This window comes from Pogoniulus pusillus, chromosome 30 (genome assembly GCF_015220805.1).
Source record: "Pogoniulus pusillus isolate bPogPus1 chromosome 30, bPogPus1.pri, whole genome shotgun sequence".
Taxonomy (NCBI): Eukaryota; Metazoa; Chordata; class Aves; order Piciformes; family Lybiidae; genus Pogoniulus; species Pogoniulus pusillus.
The window spans coordinates 13,788,232-13,815,184 of NC_087293.1; the positions used below are offsets into that span (position 1 = coordinate 13,788,232).

Below are 26,953 nucleotides of genomic sequence, written 5' to 3' on the forward strand. Positions count from 1 at the left end.
CATAACTGTTATCACATCACTGGTTATGGTGAACATCTCGTAACAGTCGCTGTGCTCCAATAACGGAACCCAGTGGAGTCTTTTAAAACTTACTGCTTGTTTGAGACTTTTATGAGAGTTTGGTTACTTTTCTCCTTGCTCTGTTCTGGATTTGACCATTTGCTCCTGACAAGGAGATGGGGGGAAACCATCTTCTGGCCCAGCATGGATTTGGGATAAGGTTAAAGTGACCCATCTCTGCAAGTCAGGTGAAAAATGATTGTGTCTTCTTTGCTAACTGGGGTTCGAAGAATGACTGAATATGAACAAGCAGCTTGAATGAATGGGGTGACTTAGACTTACTACTTGTCCTTAAGAAGAACTGTGCATTCCTGGAGCAGAGACAATGGTATTGGAATTTAAACACCATTTGGAGAAACATAGCTAGAAGTCTCTTGGAGACAAATTCCTTACATACAGAACTCTGAAAGTAGCAGTTAACGAAGCTTTTGAAGCCCCCTTTATAACCTCTTAATATTTATTGCAGATGGAGCAGGAAATGACGCGGTTGCACCGGAGAGTGTCAGAGGTGGAGGCTGTACTTAGCCAAAAGGAGGTGGAACTGAAAGCCTCTGAAACCCAGCGATCCCTCCTGGAGCAGGACCTGGCCACCTATATCACAGAATGCAGTGTGAGCCCCTGCACCAGTCCTTTCAGCTCTGAAGGCCTGAAATCTGGTGGTCTTTGCCTTTCTCTTCCATCATGGTTTCAATGGGGTACTTGATGGAGAGAAAAAATCATTGTGAGAGGATCTGTTGAACGTGGAGCCCTGAATTGTTTGCAGAGGCTTGCTTGATAGTTCTATTTGAACTTTGTTTCATGGTCATGTGCTTAGAACATACAGGAGTAACTACTGTCCTGGTCTTGCTGAAGCTATTTGTGCTGTTTGTCTTACTGGCTGTGCTAGAACATGCTTGGGTTTGACTTCTTGCAGGTTTCTTAGCCAGCAGAGGATGGGGCCTAATCAGTACCTAGACAGAAATCTTCAAGGACAAGTGAGATGAGGAAACAATGATGTTGCCTCCATCTGTGGTACTCTGAGTCCATACTGACCCAGTTCTTCCCACTATAATGCAGGCATGATCCTAGAGCAGGTGCTATTTTTCAGGTAGAATATAAAAATGAGGCCTTAAAACTCACATCTTCAAAGACCATTTGACGTTTTTTGTGGGAGCTGGCATGTCTGCCCAATTGTCCTGCCAAAACTCCAGTGAGGATACTTTCATTCTAGTTGATAGTCTCTGTATTTTCAGTTGGATGTGAGTATCCTGTTTCCTTACTTGTACCGAGACCAAAACTCTAGATAATATTCTGAGGCTTGAAAAACATTTGTGAGGGGTTGGTTTGTTGGGAAGCAGATCTTAAATGGCGACTGAGTGATTCCCTTATGGCAAATGCCGCTAGGTAAATAAAGCAAGCTCAGTTTATATCTATTATTGGAGAGTAATATGCACTTGATAGGAGGACCACTGGTCTGTCAGAATTTGCAGGTAAGGTCTTTGTTCACTTACAGAAGCAGCTCTTCTGTTTTTTTTTGTAGAAGTTTAGTAATGACTACAGGATTTGGCTCGCTTAAGAGCGAAAAGGAGAATGAATAGGCTTGTTAGTAACACGAAATTGAAGGATTGTATCTAGGTTTTGAATTTAATAGTGTTAGATAAAATATAGATAAATGCTGTCAATAATGGATGCCTTTTGTCATCTCTGTTTGGTTTTTGTCTGTGAAGCTGGTGTGAGGAAGTAGAGATTTGAACTAAGATTTATGTGTAGTAAGCTGTTTGTAAAACGGGCTGCCTCTATCCAGACAGAAGCAGCACTGGCCATGAAGTTCTTTAGGGTTCCATCACTGATGCCTTGATTTCTTTTTTTGATGCTCCACTGCCATCAAGGAGGCATTTACATAGCTAAAGATCTTTATTTATACAGCCATCTGAAAAAAACAAAGACTGTGTATTGAACGTTTTGCTTTCTGCAGAGCTTAAAGCGAAGCCTGGAGCAGGCACGGATGGAGGTGTCTCAGGAAGATGATAAGGCACTACAGCTACTTCATGATATCAGAGAGCAAAGCCGAAAACTGCAAGAGATCAAAGAACAGGTATACCTGCTTCTGTGGGGAGCAGAGTGGCTGTCTACACTTAGGCATTCTTGGCATATTCTAGCTCTGTTGCCAGGATTACCTTTCACAATGGTAGGCTGTGGTGACTCCCAGGCTGTATGTTTTCACTTGGTTTCTTAAGCAACATGGAAAGCAGCAAATTTGCACTTTCAGTGTATGTTGCAAGTAAGCACCAACTCCAAACTTGAAGTTTTTTTTTTTCCTAGTTTTGAAAGTACTCTGTCTATAACACCAGCTTGGGAGAAAGCTGCAATACTTCAGGAATATGCTCCATTAGAAATTACCCATTTTAAATGGGCAAGCTGTACAGGTGTCACAGTAAGGTAATGCACCTTCACCTGGAGAGGACTTAGCCTTAATTTTGGTTTGTGTGTGGTGGTTTTCTTTTTTTTCTTTCTTCATCTCATCTGGCCATTTGAAATGCTTAATAATCTTTCAAAACAGAATCTTTGTTGCCTGTTATTTTCCTAATTTAATCTATTTGCAAAGTAAGTGTTCATAATTAATTTTTTTTTGTACCAGAACACTGAAAATTCATTAATCCATACAGTTGTTCATAAGGGAGGAAAAATCAAAATGAAATGAAAATATGGTGACAAATGTGGACATTTTTAGGATTTTAAATGATCTACAAGACAGAACCCATTCAGTTTTATGAATTAATAGGAACATAATGTACTGAGAAAAAGAAATTGAAATTTGCTATGGCATTTAAACAATTCTTAGCAATTATCTGTTGTTTTTCATCTTCAAAAACACTTCACAAACATTAACTGACTAATTTCATAGTGTTTGAGACAAGGAAGCCCAGAAACCTTGGTAATAATTCTCCAGACATGAGCAGCTCTTATGTAAAAAAGTAATGAAATGCAAAAACAACTCTCTGGATGTAGCAGGCCTCCACAGACCTCTACAGCATTCTACTGAATGGTTGTTTTATGTAATACAAGGGCTCTAAAGCTCATTTCTCTGTGTTCTGGTGCTTTCTTAGCAATGTGACTTTAAATGCTGAAATTTGGAAGCTTTTCAGTGATGATAAATACAGATAGATTCTTAGGAATTGCAGATGCATGTAATAGAGGGAAAAGTAATTTTTAATCAAGCATTTTGTCTCACAATCTCTTAATTTGGCTTGTGTAGATTCATGATGGCTTAAAACTGCTGCTTAGGTCAACAAACGAATCTGGAACATCCTGCAGACTTTCCTATCTGGGGTGGTCCTCAAGCTATTTGAAACCCATGTGGAAGAACACCGCAACAGAATGTGCAGAGATAGTTTTGCTGACTCATACCAGCAGGTGGATCTTAGCCATGAAAGACTTAGATCATTACCTCTAAGTCAGAGGGAACTGGGAGGAGAGGTGGAAGAGTTCCTTATTTGCTCTCAAACACCTGAAACATGAGAGAGAAGAATTAAAACTTAACAAGAAGTCAGAACTTTCAAAACTTAGTAATTAGGCATTTGGTATTTTCAGGGCAAGGCTGTAGGTGCAACTTAACCCCAGGTACTTGAATAGAAGAGCATGCTGGGTTTGTGTTTGTTCGGGTTTATTTTTGTTTTGTTTTGGTGCCTATGTGTTTTCTGTTTGGTTTTGTTTAGTTCTAACTAAGCCTGCATTCTGATCCTTCCTTGATGAAGACCTGTATGAATGGATGAACTTGCAACAAATCAGAATCCCTATTTTTTGAGAGGCCCACTTATTTGTATGTAACTACTCTGATGTGATTCGCTGCAGGTGTATGCCCTGAGCTTTGCCTGTCCATTAATATGTGCTTAAGTACATCTTGATAGTTTTCAAACTGAGCAATGCATATGCAAGAGGTATTGTTCTGTGCTGCCTTGAGTGATGTGGCTTGTTCCTCTGGCCTGACAATGAGATTTATCCAAGGATATTCTTGCAAATGTGAAGAAACAACAAAATCTGAAATATTACTAATTATCTCCTCTTCTTTCTTCTTTTCTCCCTCCCCATTCTCCTCCCTTCCCAAACACTCATTTCCACAGTGGCTGCCATAGTCATACCTGTAGTTCTTTGATCAAGTGTTTGCTGACATAAACCCCAAATATTTTAGGGAATCTTGGCAAATTATGATTCTGAGCACAGCATATATTCCTTCAAAGCATTCTGCCTTTTTTTCTTCACAAACATATTTGTGTAAAATGAATATTTGAGTTAATGTAAGCTCACATTTTATGGAAAAGCTTTTAGTTCTTTCCAGCAAGAATATAAGTGAGGCTAAGTGGAAAGAGAGGTCCTCTATCTGCCTTACAGACTGGAGAGCCAATTGGGGAATTGCAAACCATAGAGCCATTCTCCCACGCTCCCCATGATGGATACCAAAGCAATCTCTTACAGGCCCAGCTTCTCTAAGTGGCTTGGATAAGCTCTCCATGTTGCTGGGGAACTGCGGGCTGACGTTAGGGTCAGTGCTCATGCAGTCACTTGTCAAACTCATGACAGCTGCCTGCCTGGAGGGAGTGATGACAAACCTGACTTTGTCACGAGACAGTTACTCTTTTGAATATGGGGGTAGTTTGGCGTGGTGTAAGATATTAAAATGGAAAGAAAGACAGACTCCCCCACTGTCAGTCCTTCAGAATCTTTTATCCTAGCTCTTGATCTACATGTTTTTCTTCTCTGCTTCATTAAAAAAATGCCTTGATTTTGGGTTTTGTGGGTTTTGGTTGGTGGTTTTGGTTTGTTGGTTTTTTGGTGGGTTTTTTTTGAGTAATTTCATAAAATGCATATTTACAGAACTTAGTAAATGGTAAATAAGCATAATTAAATTGTTTTTCCAGTGAAGATGCAGGAAGCAATCTCATGAGTTAGTCTCTGTTTATTCAGTCTCAGTGAGATAAGCAACTCAAATGTTCTTTTCTTCTTCTGCTTTCCCCAACTAAATCCCTACCTTGTAGTGACCTGCATGGGGAATCATTATTTTGGCCTATACAGGCAAATATCTTCTATGGGCAATGTGATTTTGAGACAGGTTTTCTAAGTTAGTATTTGATTTTAGGTTGTCTCCCATATAGAGCAATATGATTCTTTTTAACTCTGTCCAGAGAAAGTAACTGATGGCTAGAAGCCACAGTATGCTACCCTTCTGCTTCTCCTTCTTTCCTTTTACCCAAGCTGTGCAGATCTGTGGTAATTGTCATGTTATCAACCTGAGAAAATAAATCTTGAGGGAGCATCTGGGCATTTAGTAGAGACCTCAGCTCAAAGACACATTTCTGATTCAGAAATTAGAAATGTAAGTAGTATTTATCATTTGTGTGTAGAGATATATGTATATGTTTCTGCAGTGAAGCAACTCTCAAAAAAAAGTGTTTTGACTTATGAAGTATTGACTTGAAAATGCCAAGACTCAAACTAGAATACCATGGATGTGTTATTTTATTTAGCTCTTACTGTTCTCTTTGGTACTTTTACTTCCACATATTCTTAATGTGCCTCTTGCCTGCAATCAGTATTCTGGGATCTGCTGCTCCAAGTGTTTCCCGTGCTGCTTCTAAAATGCTGTACCTTCTTCCCTTGCACCACAACTATAGGAATATCAAGCTCAAGTAGAAGAAATGAGGTTGATGATGAATCAGTTGGAAGAGGATCTTATATCAGCTCGCAGGCGGAGCGATCTTTATGAGTCGGAATTGAGAGAGTCCCGACTGGCAGCTGAAGAATTCAAACGTAAAGCTGCTGAATGTCACAACAAATTACAGAAGGTAGTTTAGGCTTCGTGGGAAGGGGGATTAGTACTCACTGGAATGTCTAGTGCTGTTTTACACTGACAAGTTGTGTGTGTGTCCTCCAAAGATTAGCCTGGCTTGTACAATTAATGCAAAATGCCTTTCGACTGTACCCTTGAAGTAATGTGGATTTATCCTGTGTGGAATTATCTGTGTTTAAATTGATTGAGGTGATGACTGGATAAAAGACCAGTGTGCTGCAACTTTTCCTGAGACTTTTATATATTTTATATTTAAGTTACAGGTAAAAGATCAAGGGAAAAATGAAGCAGGAGAGTTGTATTCCAAATTGGAGAAGGTAGGCTCCTTCTGTGTTCTGCAGTTTGCTTCCTGGGACTTTTGTGCTATGTGCAGAAACCAAAGGTGTCTTTGACTAGGCAGTATCATGCACAGCCTCATATCCTTCCCTGTTTGGTTTTATTTTTGAAACAATGTTTTCCTGGTTCAATTCACTGATTTGATATAAAGCTATGTCTGGATATCCTGTTCTTAATGTGCTGTGTTCAGAAGTTAGGGAATGACAGGTATGTCTAATCTGAGTTTGGAGTTAAGTTAGTCATACATAAGGGGTTTCTTTATAAGTAAATAGCAAATGAAAAAATAAAAGAGAGTTCTGAGTGTTCTTAACCAGATGTTAGTAAAATGGGTGTAGATTTGCCAAGGAGCATTTTAGTGTGTTGCAATTTATAGGAGAGAAACACAAATATTGAGGAAGTGAATTTACATAGTATTGAGTGACAGATTGGACTTGATCTCAAAGGTCTTTTCCAACCTGATTAAGTCTGTGAATTAAAATAAATATGATCATATAAGCAGAGAGCATTTTTGCCATTCTGTTTTTACAGTGCTCTTTCCCCTCATCTTTTTATTTAACTGTAGATCAATACAGAGCAGCAGGCCAAAATCCAAGAGCTGCAGGAAAAGCTGACAAAGGTAATGTCTGGGTAGTGAAAGTGAATTTTCCACAAGATTTTCCAGTGAAACCTTAATGCAGAGGAGGGATGCACTTTGTTTTATCCTCAAAAATAGAATTAGTCATAGCATGGGGGATGATAAGGTAAAAGGGGTGGGAACTGGTATCTGAAATCATTGGTGTTCTCTGTATGCTTTCAGCTCTTGAGGCATGTCAACAGTGTTTATTTTTACAAATGGAGCTGAGTCAGAACTGGAGTAGTGTAGAGAAACCCTAATTTAAAAGGTCAGGTTGGGTATGCCCTGTGCAGTGCATGGGGCCCTTGCTTCTGTAGACAGGGTTCTGATAATTTCAGCTGATTGGTAAAATATGTTTTGACCTTAGTTTGGTTTCTCAGTATACTGTTTTAACTTCAGAATCACTTTCCAGTTCAGTATTGCACAGTAAAAAGGTTGAATGCTGAGGTTTCACAACAGAATTAAAGTATCTTAGCAGTGGAAGCTGAAAGCAGTACATAACATCTTATGTTTGCTGTTGTGGTCAGTCTGTCACTTAAGAGCAGCAGGAAAGCTCTTATGAGGATCTGCCAGCAGCAGAGAAAGGGCTTGTCACAGTAATTCACTAACAGATTTTCAAACTTGAGACCTTTTTCAGGGTTAGTGATCTAGAACATTAATAGGAAACCAAAGCTATGTGGGATTGGTGCTACTAATATTTCAAACCAGTCATGTTTTAATCTTCCCTCCACTTTTCTCCTTTCAGTCTTTTAGTAAGGGTACTTTGCGAGTTATTTCCAAGAGCTGAATTTGGGGTTAGACTTTTCCTTGCAGTAGGTAGAGACAATTAGTAACTTGCAGCACAGCAAGACAAACATGTAGATCTCTTAGATTTTAATTTTGTTTTTCTGAAGCAGAAAATATTTAACAGAAGGTAGAATCAGAGTTCCTGCACGTATTTGTAAGTGGGCTTAAGTTTAGATTTTGAGGCCAAATTTGTCTAGCAATTTTACTCAGAATGTTGACCATCTCAAGGTGATGAACTTTTCACATAGCAAATTTTTCTGTGTTGTATTACCCTTAGGCTGTGAAAGCAAGCTCAGAGGCAACTGAGCTTCTTCAGAACATCCGTCAAGCGAAGGAGAGAGCTGAGAAGGAGTTAGAGAAACTGCAGAATCGGGAGGATTCTAATGAAAGCATGAAGAAGAAATTGCTTGAAGCAGAGGTGAGTGGGGAATGCATGTATAGAGTAAATCACTTGTTGGAATTTGTCTTTGTTGAGAATCCCTCCTCTGGAGAGCTGCGTACAGCCTGTATTGCTGTAGTAATTAGTCGTGGGAAAGTGATGTTAATATTAATCTGTTGTTAATTAAAAAGCTTCTATTTCTTTGAAGAAAACAGAGAAGACTTTTCAGCAAGGAGTCAATAAGGACATAGAACCACATCCCTTAGTGAGCCAAAGAGATTTGAGGCATGATGAGGATTTAAAATACGAGGAACAACCATATATTGACTTCTTCAGCTGCCTTTTTCTAGACACTACTCGTGGCTTTGTGCTAATGCAGAGCTGCTTAAGCCTAACAGCAGTTAATGGTTGCTCTACAGGAACGGCGCCATTCTCTGGAGAACCAAGTGAAGAGATTAGAGACTGTGGAACGAAGAGAAAACCGTCTGAAGGAAGATATTCAAACCAAATCTCAACAGATTCAACAGATGGCAGAAAAAATTCTGGTGAGCAGAGGTGAAAATGAAAGATAAAGGGTAAGAGTTTGTAAGGAAGGGGTAGGAAAGGAACAGAAGACATAGAATTGCATTGGATAAGGTGGAAATGCTTAAAGAAAGGGATTTGTTTCTTGTACCAGTAATACTGGAGAGAGCTTGCGTGCTGGAGTACTATTTGCAACTGTAGTTACAAACTCAGTCCTGTGCCTTTAGTCTTAATACTACTTTAAATTCCTAGTTGTCTCAGTGGGAGCAATTTCAAGTCAAGTTAGTAATATTTATTTGCCTAAGCATATTTTCAGAAGTAAAACATTCTCAGCACAGAATGCTGCAACAAGAAAAACATTAATATTTAGCTTTTAAACTAAATTGCAAAGGAATTAAGAGGTCAGATGTACTTGGAATGCTTACGTTTTGAAGCAGAGAGAAATTAGTCATCTAAACTGTTTGTCTCCAAAGATACTATTTGTCAGGAATCCATTTTCACCCACATACCTTCTCTGTTGGCAGTTTCTTGTTTTCTCTCCTTGTTAAACAAAACTTTCTAGGGACTACATCAGTCTGCAGTGACCTAAGCAGAGGGTGGTGTTAATGCTTTTGCTTCCTGGGACAGGAAACAGTTTTATAGTGGAATGATTAAATTAATTTTACATTACAGATGAATTCTGTATCTGTGTTGCAAATTTGACAAGGGAAAAAGATTATGTCTTAATATTGGTAGCAATCCTGGGCATAGACACGCATGAGGAAGGTCAAGTAGAAGTATATCAATAACTGTGTTTGGAGTCAGCAGATGACCCATACTTGATTTGGCTGATAGTTCAGTGTCACAGAGCCACAGAATTGCCTAGATTGAAAAAAGGTCTTTAAGATCATTGAGTCCAGTCTTTAGCCTAACACTGACAAGTCCTTGCCTGCTACCTGGACTTCAACATCAGAATGTCTGAGCACTCTCAAGAACAGGCAGAATCAGTTCTTTAGTAGTGCTCTTTTCTTTCAAATTGTTTTCATAACATGAGTACATGGTAAGTGGGAGACTATGGTTCTGCTGGGCACAGAGCCAGCTTTATGTTTAGAAATACTGTAAAACTTCACATTGTTTCATAAGCCTCTTGTGTATATTTGGGGTTTGTTGCTTGGTTTGGATTACATTGTGGAGGATAAATTGGAAGGGAATGCAGAAATACCAACTAATTGTTTTACACCATGTTTAGCTCCTCTTATAGATAGTTTCCATGGAGTTCTGACAGAATGTTGGAGAGTTGCAGAAGTATTTCTATTAAAAAGTCAAATAGGCATTGATATCTTCAAATGCTTTTGACTCTTCCTGGTATAGGAAATATAGAAAGGTAGGAAAGGAGCTGTAGATACAGAATTGCAAGGCATAAGGTGGAAGTTGGCTTTCCTATGCTTCTCTAGCAGAACCTGAGAATCAGTTCTCTACAGGCAGATCAGCAGGTACTTCAGAAGTAAGAGACAAGTTAGAGAAAATGATACTGCTTGAAAGTGTAGATCATTGCTGTGATGTCGATAACAAAGTTAGAGCTACATAGAGAATGGTGAGATCTGGAATGGCAAGAAATTACCTTTTTAAGCCCATACTGCCTGTGAAGTGCCACTGCAGAAACTGGTAAAGTTTCTGCTACAATATGAGCAGTCTGATGCTGGTAGCTTTGAAGCTGGTGCTGATCTGGTTGTCTGATTTTCTGCCAGGACCTGAAACGTGTGGGCTTCTGGGGGAGGTGAGTTGTCCCTCTTGTTGCTGGGAGACATATTTCAATTGCAAAAAGCAGAAATCTCCATTCCTTGCAGAAGTGTTGGGTACTAGGCACTGTAGATGACCTACTTTTAGTGAACCTCCTCTTTGATTCTCACTTTTGGAAAAAGATCTATTGCAATTATTGGAGCACAAAAGTCTTTGTATGTTTTCAAGATGAGGAGGATCAGAAAAGGGCTAAAGTAGAGTTATCAAGAAACTTTGCTGTCCTCTGCAGTAATGAATGCAGACAGAAGAACTTGGTGCATCCCAAAACCTGAACGTGTTTGTGCAAGTCACAGGATCACAGGAGGTTAGGGGTTGCAAGGGACTTCTGGAGATCATTGAGTCAGCCCAGTGATAGTGAATGACAGGCCTGGATCTGCCTCTTGTTCTAAGGAAGTTGTTAAAATGGCAAATATGACAACGAATGAACATGAAATTCTAAGCTCAACTCTTGCAAGGTATCCTGTTGGAAGGTGACTATAGATAGATCCTAAATGCTATAGTCATACAGCAGAAATAGCTAACATAAGAGGTACAGAATTATCCAAGTCCTTACTGTGCATGGCTCTAACTATCGGATGTGAAGTAAAGAAGTTAAAAATACCCTGATATGTTCTCCCATATATATGGCATCTTGTATTTTTCCAAGCAATTCATAAATAGTTATTCTGACAACATTCATTTGAGAAATGTAACCAAGTAAGTACTATTCCCATTCCATGAATGTAGAATAAAAAGCATAGACAGCAGTGCCTTGTTATTGAGGTCTTCTGTGAGAAAACAAGTGAGAGACCTTGGTAAAAATAGATCTGAATTTCCTGTGATGCCAATGCAGCTATGAAGTGTTTGTAACTGCTTGTTTTCACAAAACGTCCTTGGCCCATCTCTGGGAGTATTTTACAGGGAAATGGCCATTCCTATTGTGGCAGCAGAATTCTTTATCTGTAGCAGGATATCTGCTCTGCAGTGGATGGGTCAGCAGCAGTATGCAAAGCTTAAAACTGATAGTGTACAGCTCTTCTATTGTAGTTTTACTGCAGTAGCCCTGGGCTTGGGATTTTTATAGTGTGAAGCCTGAAAAAAAGGAGAATGAATGAATGTATCTTTGATACCTGTGTAACACACACAGAACACCTGCTATTTTTTTGTCTCTAAATATGAATCTCTGCTGCTTTTAGGAGCTGGAAGAAAAGCATCGTGAGGCTCAGATCGCAGCACAACATCTGGAGTTGCAGCTGAAACAGAAGGAACAATTCTATGAGGAAAAACTCAAAGTAAAAATATCATCTTCCTACAAGTTTTTTGTGGTCAGAATGAGTTCAGGGAAAAGCAGTTGAAGTTGCCTTTAGGCTCTATGAGTTACCTTTTTTTTTGCTGCCGCTGGAATACTTGGAGAGCTCAGTGGAATCAACAATTTTTTCTTTTAGTCTGTGCCATTGCACCTTAATTGTCTTTAGCACCGCCTTAAAACAGGTGCCATTTGAAGTCAGAACCATAGGAAGGCATTTGTTGATTGTAACTTGACTATTCCTGGCTAAAAAATATTTAATGCTCTTGGATCTCACATCCTGGAAAGGCTTTCAGTTCCTCCTGGTGATTTTCCATGAGCATTCACACAGCCTACCTGCAAGTTTTAAGTTCAGCAAATACTAGAGTGTTTCTGAAATTCCATCCTCTTGGAGTTGCAAAATCTGCCAAGGAGCCACAGAAACCACCCACTTTGTTTTTGTCTTTTCCAGTGTAACATGAGACTTTAACAAACAGAATCATAGACACCATCTAACATTAGGAAAAACAAAGTGAGAAATAGGTGTATGTGCACTGTTCTGAAGAACCTGCAGTGCATCAGCCAGTAAATGCATTTTATAAGAATCTTTGTTTCTACAAGACATTCTGTTGTCAGTCTTTATCTGGTGCATTTACCTCAGACTTTAATTCCATATTTCATCTTAAATATGAGAGGATGTAGTGTTTAAAAGGGGAAAGGAAATTTCTATGGGAGAAATACAAAGGACAAAAGAAAAGTAAGATGATTTCCTGGCATACCAGAGCATTGCTAATCAGTAATGAGAAGAGAGTGCTAGAAAGTAGAGAGGTCAAAGATAATGTTAGAAAAGAAATGGTGGCATAAAAACTGGAGAAGAGGATAGGGATTGGAAAAAATAATTAAAAATACAGCCAGTATATTATGGAGACACATACAGGGCTTAGGAGGAATCAGAAAGCCAGGTGAGAGATTGAGAGACATAAAAGAGTACATGGGATGTGTGTAACTGGAACGGTAAAAACTGTCCTGTGGTATCCAGACTTTGTGCTTTTGAAAACTTTCTTTGAAGGAAATGGCCTCTAGTTCAACAACTGATTTGAGGCTTTGGACATACCTACAGCCACAACCTATGTTTCTTTGAAAAAAGAAAAGCTTCTAGTTAGTTACTGTAGTCCTGTTCCTAATGAATACAAAGAGAAGTCTTTTATTTAGCTTCTTCATTTAGTGTCTCTGACTTGAAGAATTCATTGAGTCTCTGTTCTTGTGCATACTTCCAGAACATACTAATTGCTTCCTGAGCTGTGTTGGTAGGGCAGCCAAAGGATGTGCACTTCCTTACTTCCTCTACCATATATGTTGAGGTCGAGAGATTTTCTGTTCTCTGTTGCCTTTATCTGGAGTATTTCTTCAACACAGTTTATATGACTTGAAATAGTAACTAAAACCAAATCTGTAGTATCCTCATATCTTGACAAAATTTCATTAAATTCAGTCTTCAGAGGTAACTGAGGGAGTGCTCATTTTTGAAGTTTGCTCTTCCATGGATTTCATGCAATTACATCTTGGGTTTAATTATGCTTGAGATATGATCAATTACTCAAAAAAACATTTCTGTCTTTCTTGATGGTTTTCTTTCTGCTTGTCCTTTGCCCAGTGAAACACATATAATTTAGACAAAAGAAATGTCTTAATTTAGGTGTTGGAAAATCAGATGAAGAAAGATCTTGCAGATAAGGAAGCACTTGAGAATATACTCAGAAGGCATGAAGAGGAAGCACGTGAGAAGTGCAAAGTCCTGGCTGAACAGAAGGCGGTATGTTTAGCTGAACTGGAAATCTTAGTGTTTTAAGAGCAGCTTTCCTCAACTTTGATTTCAAGCAAGATACTTTTGTTTGAGCTTTTGTAGTGCTGCTGAGCTGTTTTGAAGGAACATGTCTTTTAAAATTGGTATTTGGGTTTGTTTGTTTGTTTGTTTAAATTCCAAGTGTCTTCAAGCATATGTCCTTCAAAGTAGCCACGTAGCTTGCTGTGTACTAATGTGCACTGATAATACAATGGTTGCTTTCTCCTAATATTAATGCAGCTGTAAGGAGCTCCAGTAATTGCATCTGTGATGCACTTTTGGCCATCTGATGGGTTTTCTTTTACCACTTTTTGTTTCTGCAAAAGGTGAAATCTTTTCTTTATTAAACACTGGTTTTATAATCACTTCCATTGTGCAGTCTCAAAGGCATATTGCTCTGTTTCAGATGATCAATGCAATGGATTCGAAGATTAGGTCACTGGAGCAGAGAATAGTGGAATTGTCTGAGGCCAATAAACTGGCAGCAAACAGCAGCCTTTTTACCCAGAGGAACATGTAAGTGTAGCAGCTGCTCTCCTACTGGTCACTACTGAACAGTGTACAGTAAGGTCTCTTCTCTTCATGGAAAAGTGGTTCTTTTTTTGCAGGCCTGCTGTGTGCTTCCTACTTGTTTCTCAGTGATGTAAAAATAACACTTATTCTTCACATAGCTGTGGTTCACTGCACAGCTCATGTTTCCTCAGACATGACTAGGAAAATTGCTTTACAGTGTTTACTTTGGAATCTTTCTTGTGGCTGGTGTTTGTGCAGGTCTTTCCAAACATGTTAAATGAATACTAATACTCTGAATGTCTGAAACACCTCTAGAGAAACCTGTATTCCTTTTTGGAACATAGATATTGCTACTAGATTTAAATTGTCCTTGATTCCTGTGGCAGTTACATGACATGACATTGACATTGAAGACATTAAACATCTTTATAAACACCTTTTTAAACATTAACCATTCCATCCTGCCTCGATGGGGAAGAAGACAAGTAAGAAAGCTAGATTTTTAAGCCAAGAAGTTTTCTGCATGTTTTTGAATTGCTGATTGCAAGAGTGAGATATTCTGGGCAGAACTAATGTGAAGTAGTAGATATCCTAGCTTCAGCCTCAGAATGCTACTTCCAGACAACACTTGCATATATCTGTATTGCCTTCTTGGCTTCAGCCTCTCTTGATTTCAAGTCAATGACCAATATCATACTTCATTGTTTTGGGAGTATACTACTAGTCAAGATCTAATGTCATCCTGAATCACTGTGCAATCAGCAGCTCACTTTGTGAAGCCTTATTTGTTAAATGGAGAAAAAGTCTTCTGTGTCAGATCTTTTTGTGTGTCTGAATTTGCTCTCCTTTTTGGATTTTAGCTGAGTTTCCTTGTATTAGTAATGATGTTTTTTCCATTATATATGGCTTGGAGCCATTCTGCTTCAAGTATGGTTAAAAACCTGAATGTCCTGCAAGGTAGGGCTAAAGTAGCATATGCTCTTACTAGGGTAAGAGATTGGCTGCATGCAGAAAGGTTTTCAGTGTGTCAGCTGCTGGGTGCAATGTCAGGCAGCGTTTCTGGGTAGCACTTGGATAGATTCATCTATAACATTGAATCAAGCAGGATAAATTTTGGCAAAGAGCTGGTTTGCTTTTTTCCCCTTTTCAGTCATGATTATGCCTCCAGATATGTGATGGTTCCAATTTGTGCTGTATTTCAAGTATCTGGCAAGTTATTTTAGCCTGATCAACCAAAAATATTCACAGAAATAACTGAAAATTTTAATTGTGTTGCTTTATGCTCCAGATGGCATCCTGTTAATCACCCAAGAAGTTTGTTGAGGCAGCAAAAGCCAGAAGTTGCCTTTAGTCTGCAAAACACCAAAACTATTGTCTTGACTGGGAAGCATATACAAGATCTAGTGTCAGTCTTTGGTGCTGAAATGAGTGTAAGAACTTAGCTGAGCTAGAGGCACCTTCTGAGAGCAGGACATTTGACTGGGGATCCATAGGAAACATGAAAAAAAAAAACATAATAACATTTTAATATAGGATTTAGAATAGATTATTGAGAGACTTATCTTCAAGAGCTGTAATTTTGCAGGATTGGAAGAAGATGGTAGAGAATAACCAGCATTTTAGGAGAAAATTGCCTTATTATGCATGCACATAGCTGATGAATTTCTACTTATTTTGTGAATTGTGGTGGTGAAAATGTATAAATCTGTTGTTGGACTGTATTTTGAAGGCACAAAAGCTGCAGCTAATCTGAGCATGTTTGAAGAGGAGAGCTAGTGATTAAACCCTTCAGAGGAGAGGGGAACTCTGCTAGCTTTTGTTCCATCAGTATCTGAGGAAAGCAGTGATTATCAGGCTCCAGAGAAGATAGCCCAGTAAACAGCAGGAAGTGCAGTAACACCATTTGACAGTTCTGGCTGGCAATAATCTGTAGAGGTAATAAGGAAAGAGAAAGGGTGAAAGGGTGGGTTTGCATGCAATGCACAGAAATGTGAGTCAGAAGACTTAAATTCTATTTTTAATTTTGTTAAGTCTTCCTATTTGATCTTGAGCAACCCACATAATTTCTCTGGGATAGGATTAATAACAGCTTATCTCGCAGCAAACCTCTTAAAATATTAATTCATTAATATATGGAGAGCTTTGTGAGACTTCTAAGTAGAAAGCACACTATGAGGCAGAATTTCCCAATGCCTGATAAAATGATTCCAGGAATTGTAAATAATATAGAAAGATTTTTTTTCCCTTTTTTTTTTCTCCTTTTTCTCTCAGAGTTTGTTTTTATGACAAAAGCAATTTCAAATTCTTATGCTAATGATTGTTGCCAGCTCTCAAAATTCTTGTGAGCACATGTAATTATTTTAGTTCACTTTGTAGATAAAGACTTTGATCAGAGACAACAAAGCTTCACTTCAGTGTGGGTCAAATTCTAGGTCCATTACAGCTTAAACCCCAACAAAACAACCCACAACACAATATCCCTCCCCCCACATCACCCCAAACCCTAGCTCTCAGGGTTTCTCTTACCTCATGAAATATGTTATGTGAAAAGACCTTTCTTAGCATTCGTTTTTCCTGCAGACAAAAACATGTAAAAAGGGATTGGTGAAATGAAGAGAATAAACTGTGTCTTAAATGTTGTTGTAGACATTCGTAGAGGTGTTGTAGAAATGTTACTCTGTCCAGGATTAATACTTCTGTGCAATTTGCAAACAGGCTTTCTAGTCCTCTGGGCTTATGCTGATGAATACACTAGTCCATGGGAGTAAAAAGCTGGCTTTTGGAGGTGGTTTTGTTTTTCATTTGTTTGGGTTCTTTTGTTGAGATGTAGCTATGAGCCTAACTGTCTTACTTAACAGGAAGCTCTTCGTTTCTTTCTTCCTTCACCCCAGTGAAAGGCCGCCTGTTAAAGACGTTTTGGGATTGCCACTTTGCATTTTTCTCCTTCCAGGAAAGCCCAAGAGGAGATGATTTCAGAGCTCAGGCAACAGAAGTTCTACTTGGAAACACAAGCTGGAAAGTTAGAGGCCCAGAACCGAAAATTAGAAGAACAATTGGAAAAGATGAGTCACCAAGATCACACTGACAAGAACCGCCTGCTGGAGCTAGAGACGAGGCTGCGAGAGGTGAAAGCTTGGGTTTAATCCCTCCAAACAAATGTACCTGAATGTACTCTGTTTTGAGTGTTACAGAGAGAAGTAGAATTAAATTATTTTAGTTCCATGTGTCATGACAAAAAAAGGATATTTTAAGGTGTATTAACTTGGTTTTGTCTAGCAGTACTTTTTTCTCTAGGAGTAAGAGAAAAATAATTCAAAATTGCTCATTAGAAAACGAAGTATTCAGCATTTGACTTTCTTAGATTGAACTGAATCTGAGCTTTTAAATCGTTCTTGCTTTCTCTGAATCTTATTTATGTTCTCTTGCACAATATCCTTTTCATGTTGCCTAGCTATACTGGCTATAGAGTAGAGAGGAAAAGCTTAGTTTGTACAATGATCAGCTTTATCACAGCCTTGGAGTCTATGGAATGGAAAGCAAAGGACAGAACAGAATTGCTGTAAGAAAACAGGAGACCTATTTCTTCACATGCTCTTTGCAGAAGTTTTCTGCAAAAGTAACCTAACAGTGATATGAAAATGTGCTTTTTAAAAGGCTTGTGAGCTGTGCTTCATTTTTGGTTTTGTATCAACTAGTTTGGATCCACTTCAAATCCTCTCTTACCTTCTCCAGTCCCACTCCACTAATTTTCAGCTAAGACTGAAATCTTGTCTTTATCTAAGAGGGTCAGATGGCCAACACATGTCCTTGTTTGACCAGAGTTTGATTGGGAAAGGGGTAAGATTTCTGGCAAGCTCATGGCCCATCTACAGCACAACAGCCAGATTCCCTTGGGATAGCAGACAGCCTGAAGAAGGTGATAAGGTTTGAAACTGATTTTGAGCACTGAGATGTATTCTGCTGCTCGTTCATTTCTCATCCGTTTCTGGAAATGAGGTGTTTATCCCTGACTATGCCTCAAAAAAAAACTTCAACAGAAGCCATTCAAATAAACCCAGAGCCAGCTGATTTGGTTTGTCTCTGTGAAAAGAATCTGAAGGGAAAATTAAAGTCAATTGCAAAAGGTAACGTTTGCATACGCAGGAAGATTAGTATTGATGTTTATGCCTAAAGATTCCCAAATAAGGATTCTTAAAGGTTCTCAATATCAATGAAGAAAGTTCATCCCAAACTACTTCAACTTCTGTACTTTTTATATTGACATTTGAGATGCGATATTGGAATCACAGCTGGACCTGTTGTTTTGAAACTTGTTTCAAAATGCCAGGCTGGTTTTAACCTTTGGCAAAACAAATGAGTAAGTGTTTTAGGTAATAGACAAACCTGCATTCTCAATGACTTAAGCAATCTGTCAAGATATGATTTTTGGGGTAGACATGGCAATGACATCTTTAAGTGAGGTCTGAAATGAGATTACATTGCCTATATTTTCTTTGTAACTTACATTTGAATGCTACTTTTTGCTTTCTTCAGGTTAGTCTAGAGCACGAAGAACAAAAGCTGGAACTCAAAAGGCAGCTGACAGAATTGCAGCTGACACTCCAGGAACGGGAATCTCAGATTACTGGGCTGCAGGCTGCACGGACAGCCCTGGAGAACCAGCTCCGGGAAGCCAAAACTGAACTAGAGGAGACCACAGCTGAGGCAGAGGAGGAGATTCAAGCTCTCACGGTGAGCCCTAAAATTCATAGTGTGAACTACATACACAGAGCAGAATTATGTAGGTGCATGTTTCATAATGAGGTCAACATGACTTGATAAAATGTTAATGTTTGATTTTTTTCAGAACAGGATATGAATTGTGATCTTGGCAAGAGTGGCTAAAACATCAAATGTTGTCTGTCTCCAGATGCATGCTTCCTAGTATTGTTTCATTGCTGCCAAAACTGATTGCTTGTCAGAGCATTCTTACTTTTTCAATGAGGCAAAAATTGCATAGGAAATCATTGTTGTGAAGAGTTTTACTCTGATTTACTTCTTTAAATAATACCTCATGAGTTGGAAAGTACTTGGGGATCATGAATTTTCTGATATTCTTTTTTTTCTACCCTGCTTTGAAGAGAACTTATTCAGGTTGAAAAAGCACCCAAACAAATTCCCTAGGAAAATAGTATTGTTAGTGCATAATTTTATTCCAGTGCTTATTTCATTAGAACTTCTCACGTGTGTCTTGCAGTATCTGGTGAGGTGTGTGAATGATACCAAAGAAAAAAGTTCAATTCCTGCCTCATCCCTCCCTTTCCCCTCCCCTCAGTAAATGGAATTCTAAATTATATGCTGCTGGTTGCTGTCTCTTGAGTACAAAAAGAAGCCTTCAGACTGCATGGTTCTGAGAAATATTTCCTTCACAAAAGATGCCCAGGGCTGTGGGGGGAGAGAGTGGAGAAGTATATGACCTGCTGCCACATCAGTCTTTAATGACCTTCAAATCCAGCTATTTTAAAGTGCTGAAAATGTGCATTCTCCTGCTCCAGTGGCATTTGATTAAAGAACTGTTCTGAGTATGTCTACCATTGTTACATTTGGGAAGGGATGGTGGCCTCAGCTCAGATAGGTGCTTGTATGATGTTGCTGCTTGGGGTAGGTGAATGGAAGAATCACCCACTCAGAGTTGTTCTGAGATGGGTATGTGTTGGGAGAGTACAGCAACAACATCAAGGCTTAAGAATAACTGAATAGAACATGGTGTCAGTTTCATTTTTTGCTCAAAACTGAGGCAGTCCCCTCCCAGCTGCAAGATTTGGCTAACAATTAATATTGCTGCCAGTGGGATGGTGATGTGCTTGCTATCTTTACCCTGTACCACCAGTGAAACAAGTAAATAGATATGACCTGTGTTCATTCAGTCGTTGCTTCAGCTAACTTGGTAAAGTGGTAGTGTTTTTGGACCAGCTGGTGTAAGAGAGTCCATTTTGGTGGGCTTGGGAGTATTTCTGACTTCTTAATACACTGTTTTTTATTTGTCACATTGCCTGTTGTGGTAAGATAGCTTTTTATCTCTCATGTTTGACTTCTGCTGAACAGTTTTTTTTCCTGTTTAGTCTCTTGGCTCTAAGGAAAATATCCTGAATGAAAAAGGATGGCTGGATGGGCTAGAGCATTGACCTTTCAATTGTTAAATTTTCAGACAGCATATGACATGAGACACTTGCTAAATCAGTTTGATGGATTTTGAGAGGGGCCATGAGGCTGAAACAAGAACTTTTGCTTTGTCATGCTTTGCTTGTAAATGAGGAGGTAAAATGGTGCATGCAATACTGCATTCTTTAAAATGAGTGTTTGCACTTTTCCATACTTTGGATGCTGTCTTCCAAAGAATTGATTGTTATGTTTCATCACTGCATTTTAGAGAGGCTCAGGATTAAATGGTACTTTCTGGTAGGCTTCAGGTAGATTGACAGAGCTGTTTGGGATAGCTTGCATAGTACTTTGTTACAGTTTTTCTTTGCAAGCAATAAATTGTATGCAGTGTTTATTTCATTGGAAATAACCAATCTGGATATGGAGGTAAAACCAACTCAAATTCAAATGTTGTGAATGTACAAACTAAACATAGAATCCATGTGTCTTCTGGTGACCATTTCAAATGGAACCTTTTACATGATGCAGTTCTTGAGTTTGTACATTTTTCTAAAGCAGTTCAGAACTGGGAGTGTGAGTGCATTTTGATTAAGTAGGATGTGACTTTTGCTAATCAGTTCTTTGCCACTACAGAGTGCTTTCATAGCCTGCAGCATCTGCCTTCCAAACTTTGCTTGCTGGTAGATTGTTCTGCAGTTTGTTTAGCAACAGCTGTTGGATTCGAATTCTAATGTATGAAAAATTGATGATTAACTTCTTACCTCCTTTAGGCACATAGAGATGAAATCCAGCGTAAATTTGAAGCCCTTCGTAATAGCTGCACAGTGAGTATTAAATACAGATAATCATTGAATTCTTTTGAAATTAAGGATAAGGAAACAAACTATTCACTTATTTAATCCTTGATGACACTAGTTCCTAATGTGGACTTCTGGCTTCAAGGTGTTAGTAGGAGCTAGACTGATTGGATTTGATTTCTTTTAGGTTTCAGGTAAACCTCAATTTTGAGGTTTTAGTCTAATGATGAAATTGATGCTATTCTTCTTTTTGGAGAAGAAAGCAAATTAAAATCTCATTGCAGTGCAGCTAGTAAGAATGGTGTAGCAGCTGCAAAAATGACTGTAGGCAAAGATCTTTCCTGCTCACAAAAAGATCTACCTGTCCAGATCCTGAGCTGCATTGTAGATCTAGGCCAGAGTGGAAGAGCCTTTATGCTCCTCTGCGTTTTAAGGACTTCAGCAATGTTTGAAAAGGCAAGAAGTGTGGTTCCAAATAACTGACACATAGTCATCTGCTCAAGGAGCAGAGAGGACTCTGGGATCTTAGTCTGCACCTTCTGTTGCTCGAGATCTTTTGATGTGTTTTTAGATTGCTTTCATCAGTCCAGGACAGGTGTCCAAAGGTTTGTCAATCAATAGGGATTCTTGCAGATTAACACTATCTTCAGGCTTGTGCTTGATGGAGAGCATTCGTCTCCCACTGACACAAATTACAAAAGGACCAGAGTCCTCTATATCAGCATTGATTGCTGATCTTCCTAGGCTTTTTCTCCTTAACCTCACCCTCTAATTAGGGCTTAAGTGCTGCTTTTAAACTCTTGATTGTTTCCTTACTTCCAGTGATTTGCTCAGACTTATTTTTTCATGCTGTAGGACTAAGTGTCTAATATTTAAAGTTTTCTTCTCTCAAGCATTTTTTATGATGGAGAAATCTATTTTCCTCAGTTGCTGTTTAGCACAAAGCTAGGGGATTCCTCTGTTCTGTTTGGTAAGCAGAGCTTGCCAAAGTGTATTCATGTCTAAAAAGAAATCCTGTTCAAGAAACTCTACATTTTGTTCCCTTCTTTGTTTATTTAGATCGATTCTCTAGCTCCATATATGCTATCATCTATCTTGAATCCATAGCTGTCTTCTTTTACTCCATCTTGCCCTTCATGCAGAACCACAGCTTTGTGTAGAAAGGCTGATCTGAGCTCCACGCAGGTAAAAAACAGCTGTGGAAAAGCTGTAGCTTCCTTTTCACTGCCTAGTAGGCTGCCTTTCAGAGGCTGTAACTCGTCATGTAGTAGCACTTCAGCACTGGAAGTGTGGTAAACAGTCTCCAGCAGTGTGAAGAGTGACCCATAACATCTCAAGAATGTTGAGAGTTTTGAAGGTTCTACTCGAAAGGATTTCATTGTTGTGCACTGTAGGGCACTTCAGTGGGATAAGTGGGATTGGACATCCTCATCCACAAGAAATTAATTGAATAGCTCCTAAATGGACAATACATGTTCATTTGTTCTCTTTCTAGCCCAGGAAAATGTATAGTTCAATTGACCATGGTCAGAAACTTTCTTGTTCTCTGTTACAAGTAGTCCTAGATGTCCATCCTGTCTTCTGGGGAGCACTGAGGGAAAAGACAGGACAATCCTAGGGACTGTGTCCTATGAGGAAAGGCTGGGGGACTTGGGACTGTTTAGTCTGGAGAAGAGAAGGCTGAGAAGGTATCTTAATAACGTCTATAAATATCTGAGGGGTGGACATTAAGAAGAAGGGGCCAGTGTCTTGTCGGTGGTGTCCTGTGATAGGATGAGGGGCAGCAGATACAAACAGGAACACAGGAAGGTCCGCTTCAACGTGAGGAAAAACTCCTTTACTGTGAGTGCACTAGAGCTCTGGAGCAGGCTGCCCAGAGAGCTTGTGGAGTCTGGAGATTTTCAAGACCCATCTGGATGTATTCCTGCTTCACCTGCCATAGGTGATCCTGCTTTAGCAGGGCAGTTGGACTCAGTCTCTGGAGGTCCCTTCCAACTCCAACCATTGTATGATTCTGTATCTTCTACACACACCGAGGGATCAGGGAATGTTTATTATGGTGCCTTTGCCAGAAGCTTCAGCCTTCTTTTTATCTGCTTGTGGCCAGTGTGATGCAGGCTTTGCTTTTTGGTGACCATGTGATTATTCTTGAAGGTGAAAAGAATTCATATGCCTTTTAAAATAAGATAACTCTTAAAGGGAATAATTGTAATATGCTGCTATGTGTGCAGCGTGACAACGAGTGGGTTTATTCTCTCAGCCAGTCTTCAAAAGATATCCTTTTTAAGCTGGAACAAACTCCTTGAACTAGTCTGGCAAACCTTGGATTTTTTTTTTTAATTTAATCTTATTGAGAAGCCCAAAACAGCATAAGAATTGTGAAAATAAGATTAGTAGAGGGAAAAAAAATATTTGGAAGATTGAATTACTTCAGTACTTCCATAGTACTCAGAAGATAAAGTAATGAATCTGCTTTCTTTGGTATTTCTGTTTCTTTAGATTCACAAAGTACACAGCTTCCAATTGTAGGGAAGGCTTACAACTCAAGTATGTGTCTGCTCTCCTTGTACCCTCATTGCACTCTTGTCCTTCCTTTTGCTGACATCTCTTAAGTAGACATTTTTTAGCTTCTCCTGTTTGGCTGTGTTTTGGGGTGCATACATAGAGCCCATCGCTGTCTTGTCGGTTGCAATTTCTGCCTTTTTTGTGACTTTGCTCTGATAGCTCTGCCTTGTTTCATCTTGTGACATCTGCCTTTTACTACTGGGGGTCAAAGGGGAGATGCTGGCTTTTGCTTTCTCAGTCTTTCAATTGTACAAGAAATAACAGGACCCATAATCAACAATAAAACCTGTAAATTGCAATACTTGCTGTATGCACACACAGAAGCATGCGGGCACACATGAGGAGCAGTATTCTATTATAATCTTATCACACTGATAAGCTCATCCAGCAAATCTTTTGCTCCCTCCATTTAAAAAATTATTCTATCAAAAATATAATCCATTTGAGTTCTAAAAATATTTTCCAGGCAATCAGAAGAGGACCCAGAAATGGAAGTAATTTTCTAAATGAGGAAAATGTATGCACTTGTCAGTTGTTTCCAACTGCTTATCAATTGTGGCTTGTTGTTGGAGCATCAACATATTTGAAGTTAAAAATGCAACTGACTTGTCTAAATAGTAGAATTGTCCCCAAAAGAAAATTTTCAGGAAGAGAGTGGTGAAGTCTATAAACTTTGAAAATAAAGAATCTTATAAAGTATTTGCAGTCAGCTTACAAAAATACTATTGCTAGTCCAGAGATCACCACCAGAATCCTCTAGTTTCATTCAGGTACAGGCTGTTGCTTTTACTCTAGCAAGCAGAGGGACATTTCCTACTACTGGTTGGATGTTTATTCAAGATGTCTCCAGCAAAACAAGGTTTATCTTCCCTCCTTCAGGTCCTTTTGTCACCACCTTTTATTCCTGTCTTAATCATTCTAGCCTTGAGCTCTGTGGTAAAGGGTTGGACTCGATGATCTGTGAGGTCTCTTCCAACCCTGTTGATACTATGATATGATATTAACAGGCTTGATTCTGCACTTGACTATGAGGTTGGATATTGAGACATTAAATCTGTAAGGCCTTTAGGCACATGAATAATTTCAGTCACGGATGAAGTCCTGCTGACTTCAGTTTAAGATCCTGCTTCCACATTGACTCAATGAGTTGGCATACAAGAATAATGATGAGTTGGCATACAAGAATAATCTGTGTTCTTGAGAACTTCCAAAACTACATCTAAAGACATTACATATTTAAATGCTAGAGTTATGTTTCAGAGTAAAGGAATCTTGCCCACTGTAACAAGGCTAATACCCAGGCAAAAACTTTCAAGTGGCATTATTAAATTTGTCAAAAAAGGGAAAAACAACAGCAACAGAACCACAAAACTGGCTGCTGGGTGAGAAGAATTATCCCTGGTTCTCATGTGACAGAAAATGTGATGGTAGATGTTGGTTATAGGCAAATATGGAGCTTTGTAGCCTGAGGAAAGAAACAGAGTCTTCTAGGATGTTGCTATGAACGAGGCTAATGGGACATTCACTGTGGATGCTGACATTATCATCATTTGAGGCAGCTCCTTCTGGGAACTAGGATAGAGGAGTGTAGATAGATAAAACAGGAGACTGTTTTAACAAGGGACTGGTGTGGGAAGGAGAGGAATGCAGGCTGCAGTATCCTACTACTCTGCAGCTACTGACAAGAGCAATGGCCCTCAAACTAAGCCATGATGAGTTTTTGGAGACTGAGATCTCTGTTCGAGTCACAGATGTGGACAGGAGAAGAAAGGGAGGAGTTCATTGTTCTGTATCGATCAGACAGGTGGAGATAGAAGGCTGGTCCCTAGCTGCAGCTGTGTGCCTTAAGAGACTTGGCATTCTGTGCCACTGCAGTGCCTGGGCTTTCTGGGCTAAGAAAGCTTTGTGTCTTGGTTCTAAACGTCAGTGGGTTACGATGAAGCAAATCTGATGCCTGCTTTTGCTTCCTCCTCACCAATAATTTGGGGCTGAGAGAGACATTTTTCTTTTTTTCCTAGTTCCTTCTGACAGCAACCTCTCTAGTGAAGATTAATGGGAGTGGGGAGGAGTGGAAATGGATAGAGTGAAACTGTGCTTTGGTCTGGAAGTTCTGAATTAAGGTTGTACCAGAAATTGCTTTAACTCTGAAAAACCTGCCGCAGACAGCAGCAGTTTACCTTGCTGTGTCCTACCATTTCCTGGTATGTTGTTTGGTGGCATCTGAGAACTGAGACATCTTTGTAAATGACTAAAGTTATGGAGCAGTTTGCAAGCTGCAGTTAATAGTATTTTCAAACTGCCTCCTTTTCTTCTTTTCCTTATTGTTTTCCTTGTGGTTTTGGTATGTGGAGCACATTTTGCAAGACTAAGCCTCTTGGCCCCGGACTTATGTGGTGATAGTCTGTGAGCCATGCCTGGAAAGTTTGCAGGGCCAGGTGTAATAGCTGTGAATCTGCCTGATCTCACAACAGAAACTCTTTGCTTTTCTGAAACTCTGCAATGGGGAGGGAACTGTGCTGGATCTGGTCACTTTTGCTGAAGGGTTGTGCTTGGGTTGCTCCATAATATTTAAAAATGAGAGATGGTCTTCTGTGTCAGTATAAAGATAAGTTGAGCACTTAGATGTGACATGGGGTGTGACCAGTCTGCCAAGATTTGTGCAGTGGAGTTAGATGGTACCTGTTTTATGGGTTAGTTTGGTGAAGATGTGCATAGACTGAAGAGAAAATTCCAGTTGCTCTGAGCGATGATGCAGTGGCTGCTCAGATTGTTTGGAACTGCTTTTCCGAGCTTTCAAGTGTTTGGTTATTTTATAAGGTTTGAATTTGAAGGGGTTTGAAATTATATTATGGATTTCTAAAAGATAAGATCTATTTTCTTACAGATTTTCCTTTAATAGACTTCAGATGTAGCTCCAGAATAGCTGGAGATATTTTTTTTTGCCTGGAGATTTCCTTAACTGGAAGGAAAAATACCAGAAGCTATTAACTCTCTTCCGGTACAGGATTCTGGCATAGGTTGTATGTATGTATGCCTAAGACAACATCTCCTTTCAAATGTGTGGTTTTGATCTGTGTTTTCTTTCTTCTTGGTTCCCAGGACAGACATTGATATTCTACCATGTCCCACTGTCCTGTGCCAGTGTTTCCCATTACTGTTTAGGCTTTATAGCATTTCCAAGCCCTGTAACCCTGTTGGGTTATACATTGCTGCAGAGAACAAAAAATATTGACTTGGCTAACAGGTTTCCCCTTTCTCTATGAAAAAGGAAAATTGTATTGAGAAGAACTGATTTTTCTCTCTTTTTAAAAAGAGAGAAATCTGTCTATCTATTTATAATATATAAATGCCTAGTATATCTGGAATCCAAGCCATTTTGGCTTTGTCAATAAATATGCTGGTAGGAAAATATTCAAGAAAGGAGATCATGTCACTTCTTCTGGAACCCTTCTTTCTTAACTGCTTTGTTATTTGCCTCAAGTGTTCCAGAAATATCCTCCTAGATGATATGTAACAATGAAATATGAAATG

The 26,953-nt window shown here is 39.2% G+C and overlaps 1 protein-coding gene across 9 annotated transcripts in view; it reads left to right on the forward strand.

The window, feature by feature from the left end:
* The window catches only part of CIT (citron rho-interacting serine/threonine kinase), a 116,856-nt gene that overhangs the window by 67,015 nt on the left and 22,888 nt on the right, over positions 1–26,953 (forward strand). For 4 of the 9 annotated variants that reach the window (XM_064169062.1, XM_064169064.1, XM_064169065.1 and 1 more), the window contains 13 exons: positions 527–670; positions 2,015–2,134; positions 5,709–5,879; positions 6,142–6,201; positions 6,783–6,836; positions 7,897–8,037; positions 8,418–8,543; positions 11,475–11,570; positions 13,260–13,376; positions 13,813–13,922; positions 16,870–17,044; positions 18,453–18,650; positions 20,831–20,884. In XM_064169062.1, the coding sequence (XP_064025132.1) occupies positions 527–670; positions 2,015–2,134; positions 5,709–5,879; positions 6,142–6,201; positions 6,783–6,836; positions 7,897–8,037; positions 8,418–8,543; positions 11,475–11,570; positions 13,260–13,376; positions 13,813–13,922; positions 16,870–17,044; positions 18,453–18,650; positions 20,831–20,884 (1,566 nt within the window). The remainder of the gene's footprint in view (positions 1–526; positions 671–2,014; positions 2,135–5,708; positions 5,880–6,141; positions 6,202–6,782; positions 6,837–7,896; positions 8,038–8,417; positions 8,544–11,474; positions 11,571–13,259; positions 13,377–13,812; positions 13,923–16,869; positions 17,045–18,452; positions 18,651–20,830; positions 20,885–26,953) is intronic. The other 5 variants (XM_064169063.1, XM_064169067.1, XM_064169068.1 and 2 more) reach the window with 2 other exon arrangements.